Source organism: Theropithecus gelada, chromosome 16 (assembly GCF_003255815.1).
Source record: "Theropithecus gelada isolate Dixy chromosome 16, Tgel_1.0, whole genome shotgun sequence".
NCBI classification, from domain to species: Eukaryota; Metazoa; Chordata; class Mammalia; order Primates; family Cercopithecidae; genus Theropithecus; species Theropithecus gelada.
This window is the reverse complement of record NC_037684.1, coordinates 17,249,531-17,276,690: the sequence shown is the minus strand read 5'-3', so window position 1 is coordinate 17,276,690 and position 27,160 is coordinate 17,249,531. Positions and strand designations below refer to the sequence as shown.

At 40.6% G+C, this 27,160-nt stretch overlaps 1 protein-coding gene across 1 annotated transcript in view; it reads left to right on the top strand.

Annotated features, from left to right (window-relative positions):
* The window catches only part of ANKFN1 (ankyrin repeat and fibronectin type III domain containing 1), a 318,382-nt gene that overhangs the window by 287,426 nt on the left and 3,796 nt on the right, over positions 1–27,160 (top strand). The window contains exons 11-15 of the mRNA XM_025362682.1: positions 3,982–4,081; positions 4,379–4,511; positions 4,987–5,103; positions 14,128–14,343; positions 25,616–25,782. Coding sequence (XP_025218467.1) covers positions 3,982–4,081; positions 4,379–4,511; positions 4,987–5,103; positions 14,128–14,343; positions 25,616–25,782 — 733 coding nt within the window. The remainder of the gene's footprint in view (positions 1–3,981; positions 4,082–4,378; positions 4,512–4,986; positions 5,104–14,127; positions 14,344–25,615; positions 25,783–27,160) is intronic.

The window sequence follows — 27,160 nt, the reverse complement described above, 5'->3', positions numbered from 1 at the left end:
TGATGCATCTCTTTTTACCCTACCCCTCCCTTCTTTGCATGCATAGTTCCTATCATCTCAATCTCCAAATATATGTATATTGAATTTTAGTAAGATCAGTATTTACTGTTTACATTATAATGATAAATTATATGATTATTTTCCTTTCCTGTATAGCTTTTTGTTTTCCCTGAGTTAACAACCATTTATTGTGCATTTGCTTGTTTTTCTCTATGGCTATAATAATTAATCCCCGGCCGGGCGCGGTGGCTCAAGCCTGTAATCCCAGCACTTTGGGAGGCCGAGATGGGCGGATCACGAGGTCAGGAGATCGAGACCATCCTGGCTAACACGGTGAAACCCCGTCTCTACTAAGAAATACAAAAAAAAAAATAGCCGGGCGAGGTGGCGGGCGCCTGTAGTCCCAGCTACTCGGGAGGCTGAGGCCGGAGAATGGCGTGAACCCGGGAGGCGGAGCTTGCAGTGAGCTGAGATCCGGCCACTGCACTCCAGCCTGGGCTACAGAGCGAGACTCCGTCTTAAAAAAAAAATAATAATAATAATTAATCCCCAAACTATTCTCAAATTGGATCAGTCTTCTCTCAATATAAGCAGATGCTTTAGGTGTTTCTATTGCCTCTTCTTAAGGAAACATTCATGGAGTCCTCTGTCCTGCTCCAGTCTAGACTGGTCACTGGTTGCCTAGTGTGCAACTGTCACCCTTGGATTGCCTTTTACCACGGTATTGAGGACTCTTCTTATCACTCTCCAGTATTGGGTTCATTCTTTCTGTATCGCATGGTGGAGCTTTCCCCCTAGCAGCATCCTGAAAGGGGGCTTGGGAACTAATATTTGGAGACATTGTATATCTAAAGGTGTATTTATTCTACTTAACATTTATTCAAGGTTTTGGATGAGTATAGAATTCTTGGTTGAAATCCTTTTTTTCATATTTTGAAGGTATTGTTTCATTGTTTTCCAGCTTTCAGGACTAAATCTGATGTCATTCTAATTCCAGAGGTTCTATATGAAACCTTTTTTTCCCCTATTTGGAAGATTTTAAGTTTTCTTTTGACTCCAATGTTCTAAAATTTCACAGTGATGTACTAAGGCATCTGTTGTCTGTTATACTGGGCACCTGGAAAGTCCTTTCAACATGAAAAGTTATACCCTTTAATTGTGAGACATTTTCTTAAATTACTTCTTTAAGTATTTCTTTGCCTTCTTTTCCTCTCCTCCATCTTACTAGAACTCTTGTTATTCAGATTTTGGTTCTCCTACATTCGTCCTTTGATTTTCTTTTCTTTTTTTCTTCTGCTTTCCATCCTTACATCCTTTTGCCTTACTTTCTTGGAGATTTCATCAGCTTTAATTGCTAAGCCTTCTATTGGGTTTCTCAGCTTTTGACAACATGTTTTTAATTGCCAGTGCTCTCTTTTGTCCTCTGGTTCTTTTTATAGACTCTTACTCTGTTTATAAGGATGCAAGTCTTCTCTTACTTCTCAGAATATTAATGGCAGGCTTTGTTTCATTTTATATTTTCTTTTCTCAGAATAATCTTTCTTTTGTGTAAGTTCGTCTTTTGTTCACTAATTTTTGGCCTTTGTATTTCATGTTAGTTGCTTTTCTCAACTGCCTGGTGATCCTTCAATGAATACTCAGATTTCAGAGAAGGGAAACAACAGCCATTGGGAAGCTCTGAGCACATGCATAGGGCTCTTTACTTACAGGATTCATTGTAAGGTGACCTGGTACCACCTTTCCATTGGGATATTCCCAATGTCAGAATCTTTGGGTAGGTTCTCTTAGGCTGGTCAAATTTTCCACAGAAGTTTCTTCCAGTGTCCTGCTTGGAAGGTAGAAGTTTGGACACCAGTGTTCTGAGAACTCAATAGGGAAATGTTATGTATAAAAACTTATGCATGAATCTGCCCATTTGGGGTACACTACCACCATCATCAGCACCCCATTTTCAACACTACCTGGTGTCTCCCATTCCAGAGATGCCTGTTGTTGTTCTTTTGGGTTTTTGTTTATCTGTTGACTTCCAGAGAACAAGCCACTAGCTTTCTTCTAGAGTGGGGAAGAGGTATGTGTCCAGTCATATAACAAGGGAGGAGATCAAGAAGTCTAACTATTTTTTTAACAGACTTCCACAAATTCTTCTGGTGTTTAGCTCACACTCACCCCTCACTTTGAGCAGTCCATGGAGACCATGGAGTGAATCAGATCACTTCTGAACTTTCTCCACTGCTGCCTTCGACTTCATCTGTCTAAGTCTTAAATCTTTCTATCCATCTGCTTTCCACCTACTGAAATGTACTAACTTTTGTCTCCTTTCCCATCACTTTGTCTTTTAAATTTTATGTTGTTTCCTTCTTTTCTTAATTTCTACTCTGCTTTTAGTGAGGTTTAGGGAAAGGGCAGTATGTAACAAACATGTTCACTCTTGCATATTTAACTGGAAGTCCCAGCAGCATTATTTCCAAGCAGCCAAACTCATGTTCAAGTCAGAAAAAAAGAATGATTTTGCTGTGTTCTGCAAGGAATAACCATTACCAACACAAGCTTGAAACTGGCATGAACGCTTGTGTCAGTCAGCTGTTCCTATATAATCATAACCAAAGACACACTGGCCCTCCGTCATGGGCCACCTGCCCAGGCTTCTATGCCTAACAGCAGTGATATGGACCATATTCTCGTCTCCAGTGACATGTCTGTCAGCAGTCTGGTGGTGATGCCAACAACCTCAGCTTCCCTTCATTACATAGAATATGAGAGTTACAATAGTGATAATGTAGTCCAGCTCTGCACAATATTATTTGCAAAGGCTGTTATAGGAAGTATAGGAAGTCTACTACCTTTATTAGGGCAAGCTCCATGTTATAAGCAGAAGACCTGAACAGAGGCAATGAATTATTTGCTTACCACTGTAGCTGCAGAGTCTGATGCATAGTAGTGCCCCCAATAAATATTTGTCCAATTAATGAATGTCTGTTTTCCCAGGTACTCACTTTTTGAGCAATTCATTTCATTTCTCAGCCTCAGTTTCTTCTTCTGAATAATGAGGATGATAATCATACCCGTCCCTATACCCATTTTTGTAAACCAACATACACAATGAAGAAAAAAACTGTTCCAGAATGCTAGCAGTGGTTATATAGAAGTGAAGAAATGATATGGGTGGGGTTTTGCTCTTTTTTTTTTCTATTCTCCAGACTTTCTGTAATGTGCTTATAATAATTTTATAATGAAAAAAATTAATGGAATATGTAGACTTACAGGGAATGCTTTAGCAGCATTGAGAATTGTATGAATATTAGAAGGCAATTGCGGGAGTAGGGAGAAGGGCAAAGGAGTTGATTACATGTCTTTTTATCCTACCTTAAAATAAATCAAAAATTTCCAAGCAAAGAGTATCAACAGAACACACAGGTGGTCTCCTCTGCAGTTATAAATACTACTTATCTCCAGCATTTTTGAGGAGTTGTTCATTGAGTTAACTACTGGCATCTCAAGATACAAGAGGTTTTTTGTTTTGTTTTGTTTTGTTTTTTGATACGGAGTCTCACTCTATCGCCCAGGCTGGAGTGCACTGGCACGATCTCGGCTCACTGCAACCTCTGCCTCCTGGGTTCAAGCGATTATCCTGCTTCAGCCTCCTGAGTAGCTGTGATTACAGACGCATGCCACCATGCCCAGCTAATTTGTGTATTTTTAGTAGAGACAGGGTTTCACCATGTTGGTCAGGCTGGTCTTGAACTCCTGACCTCGTGATCTGCCCCCCTCAGCCTCCCAAAGTGCTGGGATTACCAGTGAGAGCCACCATGCCCGGCCACAAGAGCTTCTTATAGGCATGAACGAGCAGAATCCCTACATGAACGTGAGGATAAGTGACACTAAAGGGATGGGGGAGGGGAAGGCAAGAAGGTAGGAAGACAGAATTGGGAGTGTTGATCTGCCCAGTGGAATTTATACTGTATTTTTTAAAATACATTCCAGAAAGTACAAAATTACAAACCACAGGCCGCAAGCAGTCAGTCTCAAGGAGCCTGAAACACCTGTTCCATTCCTCAAACAAGTTTGTGAAGACCTTAAAACGGTGGGTTCTATGTAGTTTTTTCAGGAAATCTTAACTTTTCAAGAATGCGCTGGTTTTGGTTCTGAGTGGAAACTTGGTAGAAATTTCTTTTTTGTGTTCAAAAGAATAAAGTTCACTTTTCTCCTGAGAATTTGTGCAAGACAGTAATTTTCTCTCTGAGTTGTAACTAGTGAACTTGTGATGCTTAGAAGGAGTGTGTTCCTAGGTATATTTTAAATTCATCTTTTATCACATCCAAAACAAATATTTTTCCAAGATGGTTGAGGACAATACTTTTATTTTCCTTTTTCTTTTTAGGGGACTCTACATAGCTGTTATATTTTATTATAAAGACAATATCTTAGTCACCAATGAAGACCAAGTACCAATTGTTGAAATAGATGACTCTCACACCAGTTCTATTACACCAGATTTTCTGTGGTTCACGAAGGTATACTAAGTTCTGATTTCATTTTTCTCTACTTTGTACCAACGTTGCTGCACACAAATCTCTGAAACATTAGTTGAGGGGTCTCCAGCGATCAAAGTTTTGGAGTAGAAATAAAGTATCTCAAAGGTCCTTTTCAGCCCTAGCATGCCCTATGTCGTATTTTAAAAAGCACCAAAGTAACATGTACACTACATTTTCAAAGCAAAGAGGCTTACATCCCATCACAATGTGTCTCCACTGTTCTGAGTTATGGGATCATTTGGCAAAGACTAAAATGTGGATCTGACTGTTTCATTAGCATTCAGATCTTTTTCCAATTGGACAGAGATCAAAAAGTTGTTTCGTGTGTGTCTGAAAATGGACTGGAGAATAAACATCAGGGGTCAGATTTCTTTCTCCCTGCTTTGCTTTGATGCCACAACCTAAATCATGTACTGGCTTGGACGATGACATGACTGTGTGCCTTCTTTTGCAGCTGTCTTGTATGTGGGAAGATATAAGGTGGCTGAGACAAAGCGTACCAATATCCTCATCCTCATCCACAGTGCTGCAAACTCGGCAGAAGATGCTTTCAGCAACAGCACAGCTACAGGTAAGGGACCAGGTTTCAACCCAGGCCCCCAAGGAAAATACTTTGAACGTGGAAAATTCAGTTACCAGTCCCACCTAGAAAGGGAAATGTGGGCTCTCTTCTCTTTCAGACCCCTAAGAATATGAAGTTTTCTTGAACAGCTGGAGCTGCATCCCTGTAGGTGTGCAGGTTTCATGTAGCAAAACTGTACCTTTAGCAATCTCCTCCAAGTGAGTCTCTCTTGAACAGTGTATAGGAGTAACTCATTAAACAAAGAGTAAGGAGACTTGAGTTCTAGATTTGATATTAATCAGCCAACTCAGTTCTCCTCTCTGGGCCCCAGTTTCATCACCTGCAAAATAAGAGAACTTTAATGAGATCACTTGAAGGACAGCTGCTGCTCTGGTGTCCTATGCATTAATGGGTATATGGAGATGGAAAAAAGAGATGAGCAGATATTTTGAGCGGTTTCTTGGTGTGATGATTTTGGTAAAGCACAGACATTTTTGCTTACTTATAAAAACAAACAAACAAACAGAAAGCAACTCTTAAAAGATTATCTTTAAGCCTGAATTTATTTATCCTTCCATATTCTCAATCACATCAGATCAAGGCCCCAATCTTTGTAGGTTACAGAGCTCCTCCTGGAAGTAACATTAAATTCTAACCAAGATTTTCTTTTTTTTTTTTTTTTTTTTTTTTTTTTTTTTTTTTTTTTTTTTTTTTGAGACGGAGTCTTGCTCTGTCGCCCAGGCTGGAGTGCAGTGGCGCGATCTCGGCTCACTGCAAGCTCCGCCTCCCGGGTTCACGCCATTCTCCTGCCTCAGCCTCCGAGTAGCTGGGACTACAGGCGCCCGCCACCACGCCCGGCTAGTTTTTTGTATTTTTAGTAGAGATGGGGTTTCACCATGTTAGTCAGGATGGTCTCGATCTCCTGACCTCGTGATCCGCCCGCCTCGGCCTCCCAAAGTGCTGGGATTACAGGCTTGAGCCACCGCGCCCGGCAAATTCTAACCAAGATTTTCTGAGTTTTCGTCTTACTGTTTTCTAGTATTAAGTGAATTTGTAGATCTTAGCACAGAAAAAAAAATAGCTGCTACATGGGATTGGGGCCGTTAAGAGATCACTGAGCCTTTATCAGTAATGGGTATCTACCTACAAATCTGCAGTTACATCAACCCCAGAAATATGCATAGCAGGAATCTATGTAAGCTGTGTTTGGCCAGGCCATGTAGGTCACAGCATAAAAATAGGGTCATAATAACAAAAGAAAAAATTCTATGGCTTTGTCCCCCACCTGCAATTATACGAATGTCATTTCTTGAACCCTCACAATCATAACAATTCAACTTCCTGCAATATTTTGTTGCTATTACAATTAATTCCGAAATTTAAATTTTGCCCCTCTGTGATATATTCTATTACACAGGTTGCTTGCTGCTTTGTATGATCGGTGAGATTTTAGCAAACAGAGCTGTTCATTTCAACTCACTCGGGGTTTTTTTGGGTGGGGGATGGGGTGGAGTCTCTCTCTGTCGCCCAGGCTGGAGTGCAATGGCGTGATCTCGGCTCACTGCAACCTCTGCCTCCTGGGTTGAAGCAATTCTCCTGCCTCAGCCTCCCGAGTAGCTAGGATTATAGGCACCCACCACCACACCCGGCTAATTTTTGTATTTTTACTAGAGACAGGGTTTTATCATGTGGGCCAGGCTGGTCTTGAACTCCTGACCTCAGGTGATCCACCCGCCTCGGCCTCCCAAAGTGCTGGGAGTACAGGCGTGAGTCACTGTGCCTGGCCTCAACTCACTCTTGATTGCGTAATCTTCTCTTCCAACTCAAGAAGCAGTTCTTGGAGCAGACCATGATGACTGCTGAATTCAAAGTGCCTCGTCCTTTCATCACTGACCCACTTGAGTTGGCCCATGCCACTGCACGTCACGCTACTCTTTCTTTAGGATAAAATACATTCCCAAGAGCCTCAGACTCCTTAGTGGACCCTCCCATCACCCTACCATACAGCCCAGACATGCCTGGATCACAGACTGGAAAACCTTAGAATTTCAAGGGGGGCTCTTTATTATGTATTTATTGGAGGTTTCTTAGAACTTTAATCTCATATCAGCAATATGAGAAGGATCAGGCTGTTACAAGTCAGTGCAGTCAGACACTGAGTGACGCAATGATGGCCAGTGTGACCCTACTCAACTACTCCCATTACAATACTTTTGGACTTCCTCAGCTTCCAAATCTATAGACCTCACCCCTTTTCATAATGCATCAGCCCACTTCTGAAGTCATTTCCTTCCTTGACTGGCTTAGATTCCTTAGCCCATCTTAATCACTTCCTTGAAAATATTCCATATTTTCCCTTCATATTATTTATTTGGAAAAATCCCACGCCTGGATGAATCCAACATGTCTAAAGTAGTTACACATTGCCACATTAAAAAAATCACAAAAAAGGGCTGACTGGTTTTATGTTAAATTCATGACTACAATTCTCACATGTAATGTTACCTAGTGGTCCAATTTCCTTTCTCTACTAAATTTGCTTTCTCACACTGTAAAGCAACTATTTTAAAACCTTCTCCCCAGCACTTTGGGAGGCTGGCAGGTGGATCACTTGAGTTTAGGAGTTTCAGACCAGCTGGGCAACATGGCAAAACCCATCTCTACCAAAAATACAAAAATTAGCTGGATGTGGTGATGCATGTCTGCAGTCCTGGCTACTCAGGAGGCTGATGTGGGAGGATCACTTGAGCCTGGGAGGCAGAGTTTGTAGTGAGCTGAGATCGTGCCACTGCACTCCAGCCTGGGTAACAGAGTAAGACCCTGCCTCAAAAAAAATAAAATAAAATAAAATAAAATAAAAACCTTCTTCATTCTCCCACATCCCTTCTCCTTCCCCACACTCTCCTTCACATCTCAGGTGATGATTTCACTGTATAATTCATCAAGGAAAAAAAGGAAATTAATGATTTTTTCTGCCAAATTTATAAACCTCCTTGCACAGACTGAACCTTCTTTTTTTTCCTTTTTATTTCAGAAGATAAAGTCTCACATTTCCTGACTTAAGTTCATTCCTCCACATGTGCTCTAGGTCCCATCTCTTCCCTCTCATTTTTATTTTAAAATACTCAAGTCTTTCCAGTTAAATCTCCCCCTAAATTCCTCCCATAGCCCCACATGCCCCTTCAGCTACCAAACTATTATCTTCCTTACACCCAAACTTCTTGGAAGAGTTACCAACATCTTCTTTCTCCACTGACATCTTCATTTTCTATCGGTTCTCAACCCTCTCTCTGACTTTAGCTACCGTGATACATACAAAACTGGTCTTTAAGGGCACCAGAAATCAGAGGCAGATGATGCTGCCGAAATGGAGCTTCAGGACACCTCACTTGCATGAGCTATGAGCGTGGGACCCCTGTGAGTGTGGAACCCACAGTGTTTTACGGAAGGGAAGCTGGATTGCAGTCAGGAAGCATTTCTTGCAAACTACCTAAAGAAATTTCAGGGGGAAAGGGGACCCAGAATTCCAAACACTCTAGTATTTGCTGGAGAGGAGATTTCTTTAATCATTCTAGATAAAGAGTCACTTTCATACCTAGTTTTATTTTTGTAGTTTTGTATTCTTTGTCTTAAAGAGTGCCTCAAAATTGTATGGTTCAGGCCCCCACAAAACCTGGATCTAGTCTTGCCAATGACTTCAGTTTCACTAAGCAACATTTTATACGCTTGGTTCCATACTCCTTGTGTAGACTGGCTTATCCCTTGGCTTCCACAGTTTCACACTCTCCTGATTTTCTTCCGACTTGCTGGTCTTTCTCAGTATCCTTTGCTAGTTTTCAAGCTGTTTCCTTTGCTTGGAATCCCCTTCTTTCCTCACTTTGCCTTACTGATTCCTACATATCCTCCAGGTTTCAGCTTAATTTTTATACTTCCTTAAAGAGCCTTTCTCTGATCCCTTGATTAAGTGAATCACTCTCATAGCACCACGTATTCGTCATTCAGGAAAGTGATCAGAATCCCAGAGTTTATTATCTGTATTATTATCTGTTTAGTGACCCACTTGGACTGTGAGTTCCTCAGCTCAGCGAATGTGTCTGTCTTGGCTACCACTGTATCCCCAATGCCTGGCATGTGGTAGACACTCAGTAAGTACAGGTTGGATAAATAAACATATCTGTCAATCCAAACCCATGTATCCCAATGCTCACACTTGAGGGAAACTTTAGCCAAAGGGAAAAGGGATCACAGAAATGTTTTGTAGCATAGTTATCACCTGGATGGATAGCTCTCCAGTCCTGCACTGTGACCAGAGAGCCTCATAGTCTTCAATAAATGGTCACCTTCACAGTGCCCCCATCAAGGCCTGAGTACTGTATGCATGCCCTTCTCTCCAAGTTTCCGTATGCCTAGTTCAATGATAAAGTTGCGTTCATCACCTTTTTTTGGTGGGACCTATTGCCCAAACTATTTACTATTCTCTACAAAGAAAATGTCTGGAAATACTGAAGGCACCTTTTGTTGGGGAGGGAGGTAAGAGAGGTGGAAGGGAGGTGTAAGGTACAGAGAAACTTTTCTGAAGGGAAAGAAAAAGAAATTTGAGGACTGACACATAGTTAATAAGTTAGATCACTCTACTAATTTAAAATATTTTACAATGTGGCTCACGCTTGTAATCCCAGGACTTTGGGAGGCCAAGGCGGGAGGATCACCTGTGGTCAGGAGTTCAAGACCAGCCTGACCAACACGGAGAAACTCCATCTCTACTAAAAATACAAAATTAACTGGATGTGGTGGTGCATGCCTGTAATCCCTGCTACTCAGGAGGCTGAGGCAGGAGAATCGCTTGAACCCGGGAGGCAGAGGTTGTGGTGAGCTGAGATCATATCATTGCACTCCAGCCTGGGCAACAAGAACGAAACTCTGTCTCACAAATAAAATAAAATAAAATAAAATAAAATAAAATAAAGTAAAATAACAGTGTTCTGAGGAAAGTAAAAATGCATTATACATAGTTTGATTGGCATCAACCAAAAATAAATTCTATTGATTTTCCTCTGGGGCATCTCATTTTACTCTCCTCTCCTTTCCAGTTTTGTATACTACTGCCTGAATACTCCAATTAGGTCAAAAGCCTCCAAAGTCATCCCTCTGCTACCAATCTTAACACCCTCCAATCCACTCTCCATACTCTGGCCAGAGTAGCCAATCTAAAAGATTCTGACCAAGGCATTCTCTGACTTAGACTCCTCCGGTTGTGGCTCAGACATTTTATCATAGCGCACAAAGGCCTCAGTCATGATCTTTCTCCCCCGCATCTGCACTCATAGTCACTGGGTTAGTCACTGTGTCCAAGTCAGGAGACCTATCTTTATCACAGTGCATATCAAGCACTGTGCAATCTGCACCATGTTTTCTGGGTTTCTGCTCTCTAGTGAGCTCCTTTAATATATAATAGTAAATAATAATAATGAAGTGACCACTTGCATTTATTTAACAGACTAGGTGCCAGGCACTGTGTTGAGTGCTTTACAAACTTTAATCTCATTTCATCTTTACTGCAACCTAATGAGAAAGTACTATTATTGGTATTCTTTTAACAGATCACAACACTAGGGCCTAGAAAGGCTCATTTGTGCCAAGGTTACACAGATAGGAAGTAGCAGATTCTAGATTCAGATCCAGATTTATATAACTCCAAAGCCTGCATTCTTTCCAGTTCTTCGTCATCTTACTGTGTAGTAATTTGCAAAATTTTAAAGAGAAAAAATTACTCATATTATGGTAAAAAAGAAAAAGTCTATTCTTAATTAAAATTACCTAGGCAGGAGGAGAGATAAGTATCTTAGCATTTGGGAAACAAAAATTAAGGTGAGAAAGCCTGTAAGTGACCAAGAGCCCACATTGTTCTTCCTTCTCTTAGGAAAATGACACAGGGCCCCAAGAGGGAGAAGTGTACATTGCTCTTGTATTGAAAGGTGTCTAAACTACTTATCCCCCAAAGACAGTAAAACTCTGACACTGCAGGTTGTGCTAAACTTTCCTCCTCCGTAGCTTTTAGAAATGAGTGTTAGTGAGTAAGAGGTAAGTACCAATGTAGGAATACTGTGTTCTTTACATTTGTTAAGGGGGAAAAAAGATTTTCCCAAAATTTTGCTCTTCTTTTTCAGGCCTCCTTATCCCAACTCTGGACTTCCTTCACCTTCCCATGTCCGTGCCACCCCAAACTGAATAAAGGCCTCTAAATATTGTGCCTCTGCCTAGGGCTTATTGACAGCCCTGTGATTTGTCCTGGTTATAACCTAGATGCATTCCTGTTAACCATCAGGTGGCTCTTGTAGGATCATCAGGAGCCCCAGATCACCTAACTTTGATTATGACCTGTATTAACATGGTCTATTTTTCCTCTAGGCCCTAAAGAACCCTGAATTCTCCCTCATGGAAGATGGTTGCAATTTATTTTCACAGTAATATTCTACTTTTTTTTTTTTTTTTTTTTTTTTGAGACGGAGTCTCGCTCTGTCGCCCAGGCTGGAGTGCAGTGGCCGGATCTCAGCTCATTGCAAGCTCTGCCTCCTGGGTTTATGCCATTCTCCTGCCTCAGCCTCCTGAGTAGCTGGGACTACAGGCGCCCGCCACCTCGCCTGGCTAGTTTTTTTGTATTTTTTAGTAGAGACGGGGTTTCACCGTGTTAGCCAGGATGGTCTCGATCTCCTGACCTCGTGATCCGCCCGTCTCGGCCTCCCAAAGTGCTGGGATTACAGGCTTGAGCCACCGCGCGCAGCCAATATTCTACTTTTAAATTGGGCTCTCCCCAAAGCTAGCTATCTAACCTAATTTGATGTTAATAAAAAATTTCAAGAAGACTTCTAGTGCTTTCTTATTCAACCCCTTAGAAAACCTATCTACAGCTGATAGTGAACCACTGATAATAACTTTATTTAAGTGAAAAGACCACCATAATCAATGTCTACCCATCAGCTTTGGTCCAAAGTGAATCACATTTTCCAGCCTCTTAATGATAATACAAAATGTCAATTAAGTCAACAAAAAGTGACTGAGTTCTTTCCATGTTGCAGGCACTGTGCAAGGGACACAGACACACGGAGATGAAACAACTATGAATTCATAACGTGAACTCATATGCCAATACATGCAGTAAAGCCAGAGACATGCTAAGATGGAATTTTGTACAGGAAACAGTAAGGGACAAAAGAGGGATGGTAAAGTCTACCTTAGAGAGTTGGAAAAGTCTTCCCAGAGGAGTTGAAATCTGGGATGGGTCTTGAAAAGGAGTATATGTAAGCCTGGGTGGGATTCCAATTAGAGCAGTAAAGAAAGCCCCCACCCTACATTGTATCAAGCTTGAGAGTTTGCAAACTACTTTTTCATGAGTTGCTTGATTTAATCCCTCAAACACTCACTGAGATAAGGATTAGCATAACAGCTGTCTGAGCTGTAAAGACTCTTACTTTTAGATAATGATACTCAGGACCAGAGAGGGTAAATAATTTTTCGGAAGTCCAAAAGTTAATAAATGGTAGCCAACCCTGAAATTCAATACCAAATATAAGTAAAGGCTTAATCGCAATGGTAGGCTGGAGCCAATTTGTACTGGCCCAAGAGAGCCAACTGTTAAATATTCAGGGATTTCAAAAGCGTGTTGTCAAACTCTGGGTAGTTTGAAATCCCACTACAGCAAGAGTATTTATACCACTGAAACTGGCATATGCTACAAATCAGGCCTTTCTTTTCTTTTCTTTTCTTTCTTTTTTTCCTTTTTGGCTAGCCAGTTTACCAACATCACTCTACTTATTAGTACCCCACAGGGCTGGACTCAAAGCCTCATCCACTTCTCTATGATTTAGAAGTCAAATGTTGGAAAGAAAAAATATGACTCAGTGATTAGGCCATTGCAAAAAAAATCATCATCTTGCTAAATGAATTTTTATGTCAAAAATTACTTATGAAATTCCTTACTTGCCCTATGTCTGGTCTTTGTGAGGAAGAAGATAAGGTTTCAGACGAAGTCCCTACCTGTGAGGGAAAATTGTGAGGCTTTCATAGATGTAGATATTGACTTCCGGGCTCATTCATTTTTAGGTTGTCCTCGTCAGTTTTACAAATCCCAGTTCTATTTCTGTATTCATGCTAACAGGGCATCTCACCACCACTTATGTGAGCTCACAAAAGTAACAGCTAGGAGCTCTAAGATGATTTATAATGTTTAGAAATCATAGATATTTAAAGCAAGAGGGGATTTTATCCTATTCATCCAGTGTTCTACGTTAGAAATCTTCAAAGCCTGCATATTTGTAAAACTCCTGTTTATTTTAGGAATAACCTGAGCCCCTCCACATTGAGTGTGTGGCATCTTTCCCTTCCTACCTTCCTAAAAGTATTGTCTGCCTCAGGTGACCCAGTTTATAAGCAATTTTAACAGGTTTTTAAATAAACAGAAGCCCCTGAAATACAGATAAGTCAAACCAGGCCAATTTCCCAATGAAAGTATCTTGAAGGGAATGTGCAGTCATTTGGGAACCTGTACAATGTGCTACATTGTCAATTCACTTCTTCATTTTAAACAACCCCACCTCATACCAGCTTACTGCAGATCTCTTGAGAACTCCACAGAAGCATACTTTAAATATCAGACATTTTTCTTTAAAACATCTGGGATTCTCTTCAAGCGCTGGTAACTGAGGTTTATGTACTGTTGCGTCTATGTGGGTAAGAAATATTTACAGATACTGAATTTGCTTTTTTAAAAAAAAACGTAACTTTTGTGCGTCTTGCTGTAATCTTTGCAGGCTCTGCAATCTTTACCAATGTCTTTGTAAAGACATTTTCTTTGAGTTTCTGTGAAGTACATTTCTATGATGCCATATATTCTAGGTTTAAGTGCAAAAAAAAAAAAAGAGAGAGAGCAAACAGCTTCTCAGCAATCAGATAATTATTTACAATGTCTTTTGTTGCTGTTGTGCTGCTTTATTAGCATAATACCCTCTATGCTACCAGTAATCCATTTGTTTCCAGAATTTACTTGGGACACACAACTTGGGAAGAGTTTACTATGAACCCATTAAAGATCGACATGGAAACATACTCATAGTCACCATCAGGGAGGTGGAGATGCTTTATTCATTTTTTAATGGCAAATGGATGCAGATCTCAAAGCTGCAAAGCCAGAGAAAGTCTCTATCAACACCTGAGGAGCCAACAGCATTAGACATTTTACTGATAACCATCCAGGTACGTAGTTTTTTTCTTAATTCTCTGGTATATTTAAGGTTCCAAACACAATTATTGAAGGTCTAGTGAAATATAGCAAGAGCCATTTACATATGCAATGATGGAGTGGAGAGGGTCCAGAGACATGTTGTTGCAAATGCAGTTTATTTTTTATTTATCACTCTCTAGATCTGGAATTCATTCGGCAATACAAATAGTGGGCACCCAATAAAGCATTTTCATACCCTGGCCAATGAGCCAATAAGAAACATTGAGGCCAGGCGCAGTGGCTCATGCCTGTAATCCCAACACTTTGGGACCGAGGTGGGTGGATCACCTGAGGTCAGTAGTTCGAGACCAGCCTGGCCAACATGGTGAAACCCCATCTCTACTAAAAATACAAAAAAAAAAAAAAGCTGGGTATGTTGGTGCATGCTTATAATCTCAGCTACTTGGGAGGCTAAGGCAGGAGAATCACGTGAACCTAGGGGGTGGGTTGCAGTGAGCCAACATCATGCCACTGCCCTCTAGCCTGGGCAACGGAGTAAGACTCCATCTCAAAAAAGAAAAGAAAAGAAAAGAAAAAAAGTAAAGAAACATTGAGACAAATAATTGAGTAGGGGATAGGGAAACTCTAGATAGTGTAATCAAAACATTAAACCAATATCTGAACGAACTGTAATAATAATACATTTCTAAATTGTATATATATGTGTGCAGGTGTATTTGTGTGTGTGTGTACATGCATGTGTATGTACAAAAACACCCTCACACATATTTACTCCTGCATATTCCTTACAATACTCTCTTGGGACAGACAGGCATGATTAAGTCCATTTTAGGAATGAAATAACTAGAGGCCAGGCCCAGTGGCTCACACCTATAATCCTAGCACTTTGGGAGACCAAGGCAGGCAGGTCACCTGAGGTCAGGGGTTCAAGACTAGCCTGGCCAACATGGTGAAACCCCATCTCTACTAGAAATACAGTAATTAGTTGCGATGGCAGCTGCCTGTAATCCCAGCTACTCAGGAGGCCGAGGCAGAATTGCTTGAACCTGGGAGGCGGAGGTTGCAGTGAGCCAAGATCACACTACTGCACTCCAGCCTGGGTGACAGAGTGAGACTCCATCTAAAAAAGAAAAAAGAATAGAAAGAGGGAGGGAGGGAGGTTGAGAGAGAGAGAGAAAAAAGAAAAGGAAAGAAAGAAAAGAAAAGAAAAGAACTAGAGCTCAAAGAGGTTGAATGACATAGGGCTACACACAGAGGCAATTTAGTGAAGCTAAGGAAGCTTTGATGTCCTTCAGCCTTCACTTGTACAAGCCCTTTCCAGGTCCTCTCAGGGACCATAGCAATTTTGCATTCATGACTTTGTGTCGTTTTCCTTAAAAAAGACACCGGAAACTATATCCCCTTGCGTCTCCACAAAACTTGATTTTGTCCCTTGGCACACAGCTAGAAAATGGCAGAGCTGAGGCTTCAGTTCCTATCTTCGGATTGGAAGCAGGCTTCTTTCTGCTACATTATATCACATTCTAAGGTAGAAGTCAGGATTTTAGTGAGTGGGGGACAGGAGATGAAATAAAGGATAAAAGACTTACTTGAATACTGAATATCCACCAAAATTCAAAATCCAGGTAGCTTACATGCAGCCCTTGGCCTGGATGGTGGAATTGGGACACCAACCCATGTATGCTCCTGAGTCCAGCACGCTCTCTCGGCCTCACACATTCTTTTGTGAACGTGGGCTTCAAACTGTTTCTTTTTTTCTTTCTTTCCTTGTTTTTGTTTCTTGTTTTTTGTTGTTTTTTTTTTAACCCAGTGATAGGAATGAATTGCATAGGACACTTCGGTTAGGTAGAAAAATTGGCAGAAACATCTACACTGAGCCCCATACAAGCAGTGGCATATCCACAGATAGCCAACCTGGAGTAAGGGAGAAGGAAGGACCCAGTTGCACAGAAACAACCCAAATCTGAGCTTCTGTCCCAGGAGCCATTTGTGGTCACCCTAAACAGCTAACTTAGTTTCTAAGTTACTTTCATTCCCCGCCAAGGGGTGGCAAGTACAATAATCTCATTTTTTCATTCCTCACACTGGCCCAAACCAGGACAAAGGCCAGTGAAGCAAAGGTAAGCTAATTGGTCAAAGCCAATACCTCTGGATTTAATTTTGTGGAATTCGGGTTCATAGGGAATTGACAGAGAGTATGGGCTTGTGTGAAGCAGGTGGGGGCAGGGAACACAGACACATTTGAGGCTCCTCTCTTCACCTTTTATAAGCAAGTGCTAAAAGAAACATTTAAAAAATCATAATAAATTGAGCTTTTACAGGGTGACTAATACACTAATCCCCTATAGGGATAAACTAGGGTCTGGGCTACCTTTGCTCCTAGAAACACAGCACAGGCCTCAGCATGATATAATACCTGGTTTCTCCTAGACTTATTACATTAAAAATGTGTTACAGGTGCAGAAAAATTCCAATCTGGTGAAAGGTTGTTAGAGAAGGAAACCAAAAATAGAGGCAGGATCGGGTTTCCACATAGATCCAAGTGGAAAATTTACCCCCGCTGACTGGCACATTCCCACCTGATGTCATTCCCACCCACCCCCACTCTCCCGTCTCCTTCCCCTACTTCTTCTCTCTCCCCTCCTTCCCATACAAGTCTCACACTAGAGAGGAAATGGGAAATAAAACCAAGAGGACTGGTATCCAATCCCTCCTAGACTTAAGATTTAATTATGTCAGGAGTTGGCCCCACCAATTCAACATAAAGGGAGAGATGGGTCTTGGTGGTACCCAAAGCAGGCTGGCAATTCCCACAATAACAGGCCACAGACCACTCTCTTTTCTCAGGGGTAGTGGAGTGATGACCACCAGGCCTTCTCATTGGAAGCCTGGGCTTCTTTCTGCTACATCACATCACATTCTGTGCACCACTTTGAAATCAGGATGACTGGGTGTGATACCGACTCCACCCTTTCTGGTTATGTGTCCAGGGCATTATTTAACTTCTCATCCCTCACAGTTCCTCCTCTGCAAAAAACCTACTTCATAGGGTTCTAATGAAGATAAGTGAGTTAGTACATAAATGATTAAAAGAGTAGCACAAAGTAGTGCTCAATAAATATTAGTGATTTTTATTATGTCTCAGAAATTTTTTTTTCATTTTTGTTTTAATTTCATTTTAAGTTCCCGGGTACAAGTGCAGGATGTGCTAGTTTGTTGCATAGGTGTGCCATGGTGATCTGCTGCACCTATCCATCACGTAGATATTAAGCCCAGCATACGTAAGCTATTTTTCCTGATGCTGTGATGCTCTCCCTCTCCTTGCCCCTACCAACAGGCCCCAGTGTGGGTTGTTCCCCTCCCTGTGCCCATGTGTTCTCATTGTTCAGCTCCCACTTATAAGTGAAAACACATAGTATTCGGTTTTCTGTTCCTGCATTAGTTTGCTGAGGATAATGGCTTCCAGCTCCATCCATGTCCCTGCAAAGGACATGATCTCATTCCTTTTTATGGCTGCATAGTATTCCATGGTGTATATGCTCCACATTTCTTTATCCAGTCTATCATTGATGGACATTTGACTTGATTCCATGTCTTTGTAATGGTAAATAGTGCTGCAGGGAACATATGTGTGCATGTGTCTTTATAATAAAATGATTTATATTCTTTTGGGTATATGCCCAGTAATGGGATTGCTGGGTCAAATAGTATTTCTGATTCTAGGTCTTTGAGGAATCGCCACACCATCTGCCACATTATTGAACTAATTTACATTTCCACCAACACTGTAAAAGCTTTCCTATTTCCCTGCAGCCTTGCCAGCATCTGTTGTTTCTTGACTTTTTATTAATAATAATCACCATTCATGTCTCAGAAAATTTCAAACAATGCTAGGCTGCCCTCAAGACACACCCAGTCCACGGAGACCTCTGGTAATGGCCTAATCATCTCATCGGGCATTTTATCACGTTTTCTACCTTTCCATCACAACTAAGGAAAAGCTGTATAAAACTAATGATCCACGATGGGGTTTTCAAAACAGATAAGGGCTTTAACAAAATCTGGGCCCAGATTTTGTTAAAATCTACGAATCCCTAGGACCCCAGGGAAACTCCAGTGTCCAACTCCCTCAAATTCCTGATCTTCTCAAATCCTAGGCCTTCACAACAGGCCTCTCTCATTTATCTGTGAAAGAGCAAAAAAATCCTCCTCACCCTTGCCTGGGAAGGAAAAGAGTTATTGTGGACAAGAGCCCCTATGAGCAAACTAATCGGCAATGAGAGTATTTCCAACAGAAAGGCCCCTCTCAGATGCTAAGTTTCTCCAACCATTCTCTTCAGGGATCACTTTAGTCCTTGGAAGCCTCACATGCAAGCTTTTTCCTGAAGCTTAATCTCTCACATGTGTACTATATATTCAGCTTTCTAACATTTGTCACTTCTATGATATCATTTGATCCTCCTGCAAACCCAATGAGGATGAGTGAGTCATTTTGTGTCCAGTTTGCATAAGCAGCCATGAATTTCAAGGAAGTACCTTGTCAAGGTCCTATCAGCCAAAAGAGGGACCAAACCCACAACTTCTGACTCCTAGACTGATGGCCTTCCCATTCCATCATGCTGCTATACACCCCTTCCCCCTCCTTTTCTCTGCATCCTTTGTGATTGTAGGGAAGCTGTGGTGAAGTGTGTCTTCTGTTCCTTCTCATCCCTGTTTTCCTTTTCTTCTCCTTAGGCATTCCTTGTCACCTCTAGGTATTCAGTCTCTTCTTCTTACACCCTAGGTGCCCAGGACCTCTTCTTCCTTTGTCTGCTTTTTTTCCAGCACATTCCTACTCTTTCTACCCCTAAGCAGCTCGAAACACAAGGATCAAAAACTACAGGAATCAGAAAGATTGCTGGAAATGAGGCAATGGGCTGGACTTAGGAAACAATTGGGTTCATGTAAAAACTTGTTCACCAATATTCATAGAAGCATTATTCACAATAGCCAAACAGTAGAAGTAAACTAGATGCCAAACAACAGACGAATGGGCAAACAAAATGTGGTATATCCATATAATGGAATACTATTCAGCCATTAAAATGAATAACATATGATCCATGCTACGACATGGATGAACCTTGAAAATGTAATGCCGAGTGAAAGAAGCCAGACACAAAATGCTAAATGTTGTATGATTCCACTTATATGCTATGCCCAGAATAGGCAAAACCATACAGACAGAAAGTAGATTAGTGGTTTCAGGAACAGCAGGGGGAGAGATAGGGGAATGACAGCTAATGAATGTGTGGTTTCTTTCTAAAGTGATGAAAATGGTCTGGCATTAGACACTGATAGTTGCACAACCATGTGAATATGCTAAAACCACTGAATTATACACTTGAACAGGGTGAATTTTATGGCATATGAATTATAGCTCAATTAACATAAAAAGAAACAAGTGTAAGTTAAGACTGCATTAATCTTGTCCCCTTTAAAGAGAGCAGCTCCGATTCAGCCTCAGCTAATTACAATGGAAGAAAGTGGTCCCAGGCTTGAAATTTTTCAGTGTTTTGAAGATAAGTTGAAAGTCAAAAATTTTGGTAAAGTCTTTTTATTTTTATAATTTAGAAAATAATTCAGAAAATTAAATTATTTGCAGTCCATATAATCTTGGTCCTACAAAGACCACTAGCCACCATTTTGTCACCTCTACCATCGCGGATGGTTGAGCTTTCATACTCCATCCAACAAAATAAAAGTACTGTAGTTATTGAAAAAGCAACTACCTATTGTTACTCTAACAAGCTCTCAGGATCTCTGATCAATGACAAGAAGGTGGATATACCCTTCCTAGTCACTGTGCAAGGACAGCATATTTTCTCCTGAAAGACCGGCCCCAGACCCCACCTCCTCTGGTCTTCTCACTTCACATTTAATGAATATTTTTTTCAGTGTCAACTAGGTGCCAGGCACTCTTCTAGGTGCTACAGAAAAAAACAAATGAATAAGTCAAGGTCCCTAGTCTCAAAGGAAGACAGACAGTTTTGTAAACAAATCAAGGTAATACAAGACAGAATTAAACTAGAGCCTGATCGCAGTACAAACGGCGTACTATGGGGAACACAGACAAAGCAGCTATTAATTCTGCCTGAAAATATCAGGGAAGGCATTGCAGAAGAGGTGGCATTTGGCTGAGCCATGAGGGTAGTTAAGTTAACCAGATGGAAAAAAAAGAGAGAGAGAGAAAGAACAAAAGGAAGGAGAGAAGAAGGAAGAAATTAAATAGATAGAATTAAATTAAATTGAAAGCACGATAAAGAAATGAGGCAGAAACTGGAAGAGTGGATTTCACCCTCCCTTAGGCCCACAATGGACCTTCCACAGTCTTCTTATGGCCTCTATGATGCTGGGTGAGAAAAACTTGCTTACATGATTCTCTCACACTGAAATGTGAGTTCCATGAAGGGAAGGATCGTGTTTTATTCATCTCGGTATCATCAACATCCTAGCCACAATGACTGATACATAGTAAGTGCTCAGTAAAAGTTGGTAGAATGAGTGAATTTGTGAAACAACAAACAATCGGAACAGAGAGATTAGGGCATGTATGGGGAAAGAAAAAAACAATCCATTTTGACTAGAAATAAGGAACACAAAAGGGCTATAGTGGAAATGGAGATTATAAAAGCAGATTAGAGGTCAAATCAGGTAATATGTAGAACCACAGGCATTCAATTTGGTGTTAGAAGGCCTTTTTAGGCTGGGTGCAGTGGCTCACACCTATAATCCCAGCATTTTGGGAGGCTGAGGCGGGTAGATCACCTGAGGTCAGGAGTTCAAGACCAGCCAGGGCAACATGGTGAAACCCCATCTTTACCAAAACTACCAAAATAAGCCGGGCGCGGTGGCTCAAGCCTGTAATCCCAGCACTTTGGGAGGCTGAGACGGGCGGATCACGAGGTCAGGAGATCGAGACCATCCTGGCTAATACGGTGAAACCCCGTCTCTACTAAAAATACAAAAAACTAGCCGGGCAAGGTGGTGGACGCCTGTAGTCCCAGCTACTTGGGAGGCTGAGGCAGGAGAATGGCGTGAACCCGGGAGGCGGAGCTTGCAGTGAGCTGAGATCCGGCCACTGCACTCCAGCCTGGGCGACAGAGCGAGACTCCGTCTCAAAAAAAAAAAAAAAAAGAAACCAAAACTACCAAAATTAGGTGGGCATGGTGGCGCATGCCTATAATCCCAGCTACTTGGGAAGCTGAGGCAGGAGAATCGCTTGAACCCAGGAGGCAGAAGATCAAGCCACTGCACTCCAGCCTAGGCGACAGAGTGAGACTCCATCTCAAAAAAAAAAACAGATGGCCTTTCTAACGTATCATAGATTATGTGGATGAGATAGCTTCTTTCCATTCCCACACATTTTTCAGGCTCCAAAACATTTTAAAGAAGGAAAAATGACAACATAAAGGCAAGAAAACACGGAGTAGATGCTCAATGATAGTCTTTTAAAAAATTGAATGAAAGAGTGAATTACTTTATCCCAGAATGCTGTTGGTTTTTATGTAACCACAGTGTACTTCTAACTCACATTCTATTTGTGGTCAGTTCTGACCTCCACATGTTTTTCTCTGATACTCTTACCTATCCTATATTTGTAATCTTGGGTGTAGGTCTTTACAAGCACATTTTATTAAGTTTCAACCCTAATTATCATAGGCTTATTTTTCCAATGCATAGGGTCATTTAGAACTTTATTACTATTTTCCAGAAAGGCAAAACCATACCAAATTTGGGACCCACAAATTTGATGCACACATTCTTGATTTCTTTGTCCAGAATGTCAGTAAATAAGCTGAACAGACGGGTCCTCAGGACCAATCCCTACTGGACCATCACTCAATAATATGTCTACTATTTATTCGCCATCTCCATTATGTACAAATCTCCCACCCAGATATTCAGCTTGGTAAAAGCAACATGGTCCGGATTCTATTTTTCCCATGTTATCCAGTGTAACAGATTACACTGGAGACTTCTCCCTGGTCTTGGAATCCTGTTCTATTGCTATAATAAATTAAGGTAATCTGTATGGTTTGCTCTTCACAGAACCATGCTGACTCCTCTTTAGTGTCTCCAGATTTCCTGGATGACTGCAAATTGATTGTTTGATGGTTCTTTCTCATTTCTCCTAAAGATCAATAAGTTGGCGGTCTTTAATTACTAGGGTCATTCTATGTTTCTCCCCTTCCTGTTTCAAAGACAGCCATATTTGTCCTTTTCTGGTCTTTAGGGACTTCTCTAGTTCTCCATGACTTCTCAAAAATAATGACCTGTGAGTCTGTAGCCACATCTGCTTGTTTAGCAAGTATCCCTAGGGTGCATATCATCAAATTCAGTGGATTTGAATACTTCCATTTTTCCTTTCCTCATTAACCATTTCTCTCCCTTTGATTAGTGTTCATTTCCCAAATTCCACCTTGACTGAATTTATTGTAGTCAACTACTTACTTGTGATCTAGGCTGAAGAGACAGGATAGAAGACATTAAAAAGTTCAGCCTTATCCGTCCTGGTACTAATAAGAATTCCTTCTTGATCATGAGATCAAATTTTTTTCTAGCCTGTTTTGGTTTTTTTTTTTTTTTTTTTTTTTTTTTTTTTGGCCAAGTGATCTTTTAAAAAATTGTTTAGATTTTGCTTTTCTGTGCATGCTCATTAGATGTTTCTCCCAGTTGTGACCATTCTTATTCTATCCCTCTTCTACTATTCCCTTATGGTCTGTTTAAGGTATCTGGCCTAATTTTCCACATGTTGTATACCTATTTTATACAGAAAAGCACTGCATACTGAGGACACAAAGCAATGAGAAACATAGCCTTACCATAATTTCATAGTACAGAAAAGTACTGGGTACTAAGGACAGAAAGCAACGAAAAACATAGCCTTACCATTAATTTCACAGTCCAGTTCAAGAAAATAACACAAAAGAAGAAAAATATAAGTACTCCTTCTGCTGTATGCCAACATTGCCTCTATTATAACACTGATTTCAATATATTGTGATCATCTGTTAACTTGTCCTTTTTGACCTCCTCAAAAGTAGGGATGACATCATATTCACCTGAAACCCCAATGTCTCACATGGTGCCTGACACATTATAGGGACTCAATATGTGTTTGATAAAGGATGAGACAGAGGAAACAATACATAATAACATCTGTTAGATGTTGCAGATGGCTAATTCAACAGAGGAAAGATCACTCCTTCAGAGTATGATGGTCAAGGAAGATCCCATACTTTTCCATTCTATATAGAATTCTATAGACATTTCAATATTTGTTTTCTCACCTTCCCTGAATTTAATGGTAGAGTTGATTCCCTTTACCTTACCCTTTCAAAAACGTATTTATTTTCATTGGTATTATTTTTAATTGATGAATTATATTTTAATATATTTGTGGGGTACAAACTGATGTTTTGATATATGTATACAATGTAGAATGACTGAAGCAAGCTAATTAACATATCCATCACCTCACTTACTTATCTTTTTTTTTGTGGTAAGGCACTTGAACTTTACTCTCTTAGTTATTTAACCCTTGTTTTTTTGAAAACCAGGATATGCTCTAACCTACAGGAAACTTTCTCCTATAATAAGTGTATTAGTCCATTTTCACATTGCTATAAAGAACTACTTGAGACTGGATAATTTATGAAGAGGTTTCATTGAATCACAGCTCTGCAGGCTTAACAGGAAGCATGCCTGAGAGGCTTCAGGAAACTTACAATCATGGCAGAAGGTGAAGGGGAAGCAAGCACGTCTTACCATGGCAGAGTAGGAGAAAGAGAGTGAGGCAGGAAGTGCCACACACTTTTAAATCATCAGATCTTGTGAGAACTCACTATCATGAGAACAGCAAGAGGGAAACCCACCCCCATGATCCGATTACCTCCCACCAGGCCTCTCCTCCAATTCAACATGAGATTTGGGTGGGGACACAAATCCAAACCGTATTAAGTTACCTGATTCACCACTCCTAACTTTGTGTCACAACCCCCACTGCCTAAATGTAAAAAGTTGTACCTACTGATATGGGGGGATGGTATCTGAATCTTGTAATTATTCATTATCTGAGTCCCTGCAGTTGTAGAGAGAATCAAAAGTCACAACCCAAATAGTTCACTGGAGAACTGACCACATAAAAAATAAGATTCCATTTAAACATCCCTGTACTTAACTTGGTTGACACTTACTATTGAATCAACAGCTTTGTTCAGTCTCTGCTGCTTTTGGAATATTATGATGTGACAATAGAATGCAAATTCAATGAAAATCCATTACAGGGAAAAATTTAAAATCTTGTAAAAGATACATAATTCAGTGAAGCTGATGCTGTAGAGACCTAATCAAATAACATGCAAAGTCACTGACAACTGATAATCTAGAAGTGGTAGACCAGTTAAGGATTGCAAAACATAACACGAACAAGGATTTCATAAGAGTGTGACTTGAATATCAACATTTTGTAAAAGATGCCAGGAAAAAAAAATGTGAAGACTTCAAATACTTTTATAAACATTATCTTCTTCATCATTACATTTTAAAAGTCAAATATAAGTAGTAGCATTTTAGCTATCATACAATTTAGTTTTAAAAATTAAGCCAAAAAAGAACCAGTGCTTGATTCACTCTTTCTTCATTCTCAGAATTAGTGCATAATTATAGCTACAACTTAAATGTTAACATAAAATTCAATAAACCTCTTGGCAGTACCTTTTTAATTTTCAAGATAAGGAGCCTACTTACTGTAAAATTTGGATTCTGTTTTAAATCGTTTTACTTAAACGACTTTTCCATTTTAACAATCCAGAAATTACAAAGCTTCCGTAACTGTTCTGTCAGCTTTTATACTTGTAAATATCTGTTTCTCACAGCTAAACATTAAAATCTTCAAGGACAGAAATTATCAACTCTATTTTTCTTTATTAGCTGCCTCCACCACCACCTATTCCCAAACACAACTCACACATCTACGCTGGCACAGAAATCTTAGGCAAATAAGCATATAGAATATATTAAAAACTGATTACTGGCCAAGAGGAGAATTCCCCTGAAGGTAACAGTAGCTGTGCCACCACTTCCCCAGTATTCATGGTATACCTGAGGTTTCTCACCTAATTACTTAGTGACAGCTCCTTTCATCCATGACCAGCCTGCCTTAGAAAGGAAAAGGTTTTGAGATTGCCCTTCAAGGTGTTTTCTTGTTTTCTTTTTTTTTTTTTTTTTTTTACTCTACAGGATATTCTCTCCTATCACAAAAGGAGTCATCAGCGTCTCTCTCCTGGATTATATCTGGGTTACCTAAAGCTCTGTAGCTCTGTGGATCAAATCAAAGTTCTCGTTACCCAAAAGTTGCCCAACATTCTCTGCCATGTAAAGATCCGTGAAAACAATAACATTTCTAGGTAAGTGATCAGGAGTTAAGATTTTCCTTGTGATGAAACAGTAGCTCAAATGACCAACTTGATGTTCCAGGAGGAAACTGAAGTGTTACTTCCCAGTGCAGTTTTTACGGTGAGATGTCCTCAGGTGCCACACTGGAGCAGGGCAGAGCTTAGTTTTGGGGTTTTTTGTTTGTTTGTTTTGTTGTGTTTTGTTTTGTTGTTCTTGTTTTTTGAGATGGAATTTCACTCTTTTTACCCAGGCTGGAGTACAATGGCGCAATCTCAGCTCACTGCAACCTCTGCCTCCCCGATTCAAATGATTCTCCTGCCTCAGCTTCCCAAGTAGCTGGGATTACAGGTGTGTGCCACCACGCCCAGCTAATTTTGTATTTTTAGTTAAAGACGGGGTTTCACCATGTTGGTCAGGCTGGTCTCGAACTCCCGACCTCAGGTGATCCACTCGCCTCAGCCTCCCAGTGTGCTGGGATTACAGGCGTGAGCCACCGTGCCCGGCCAGAGTTTAGTTTTAACGCTAGAATTACGAGAGCTTGCCTGATGGTTGGTGGAAGGCATGAGCCCATTAAAGAGGACACTGTCCTTTCACATTCCTCTCTGCATTACTCATGGTACAACCATTGATGTTCAATTGGTTACTGAACAGCTGACCTTTTCTTTCAACATTGCTATTTACAGGATATTTTCTGTGTAATCTAAAACAGTCATGTTCTTTTTGTTTTCTGTTTTTATATATGGCCTATAGGAATGGGTTTTATAGAGCCAATGATTCCCCCTATCTTAAAATATCTCCTCACCCTCATTCTCCCTAACTCTAATCCTCTGGCCTGAGGACCTTGTATGTTTTCTACAACCCCTATAATTCTCTATGGAAGAAAAGAAGTAACAAGGCCTGAGCTTCTGGAAACTTGCTGTACAGTTTGGCATTTGGTGAATTACCCTGTTAGCTTTGGGAAAGTTGCCCAATCTTGGTAATCTGGCTCAACTTTACAACCCTCGTAGCAGGCCTCTGAAAGTCTGCTATAATGAACTGAATTGTGCTCAACATAAAAAAAGAAAGAGAAGAAAAGAAAAAAAGGAAAGGAAGGAATAGACAAGAAAAAAAAAAAAAGAAATTATCCAGAATTCTTCAGACCTCAAAGGGCATAAACTAGATACTCCCAAAGAGTATAAACTAGATTCCAGTTACACTCATGGATTTGCTTAGCCAAAGGAGACTCTAATTTGGTCGTTTAAAATGTGATCCCTAAAGTGGCAAGACTTTATCAACTCTAATGTCTCACTAGGTTTCTTAAGTATTGCTTGATGACAATGGAGGAAATGAGGAGGAGGAGGAAGAGGAGGAGGAGGAGGAGGAGGAGGAGGAGGAGGAGGAGGAGGAGGA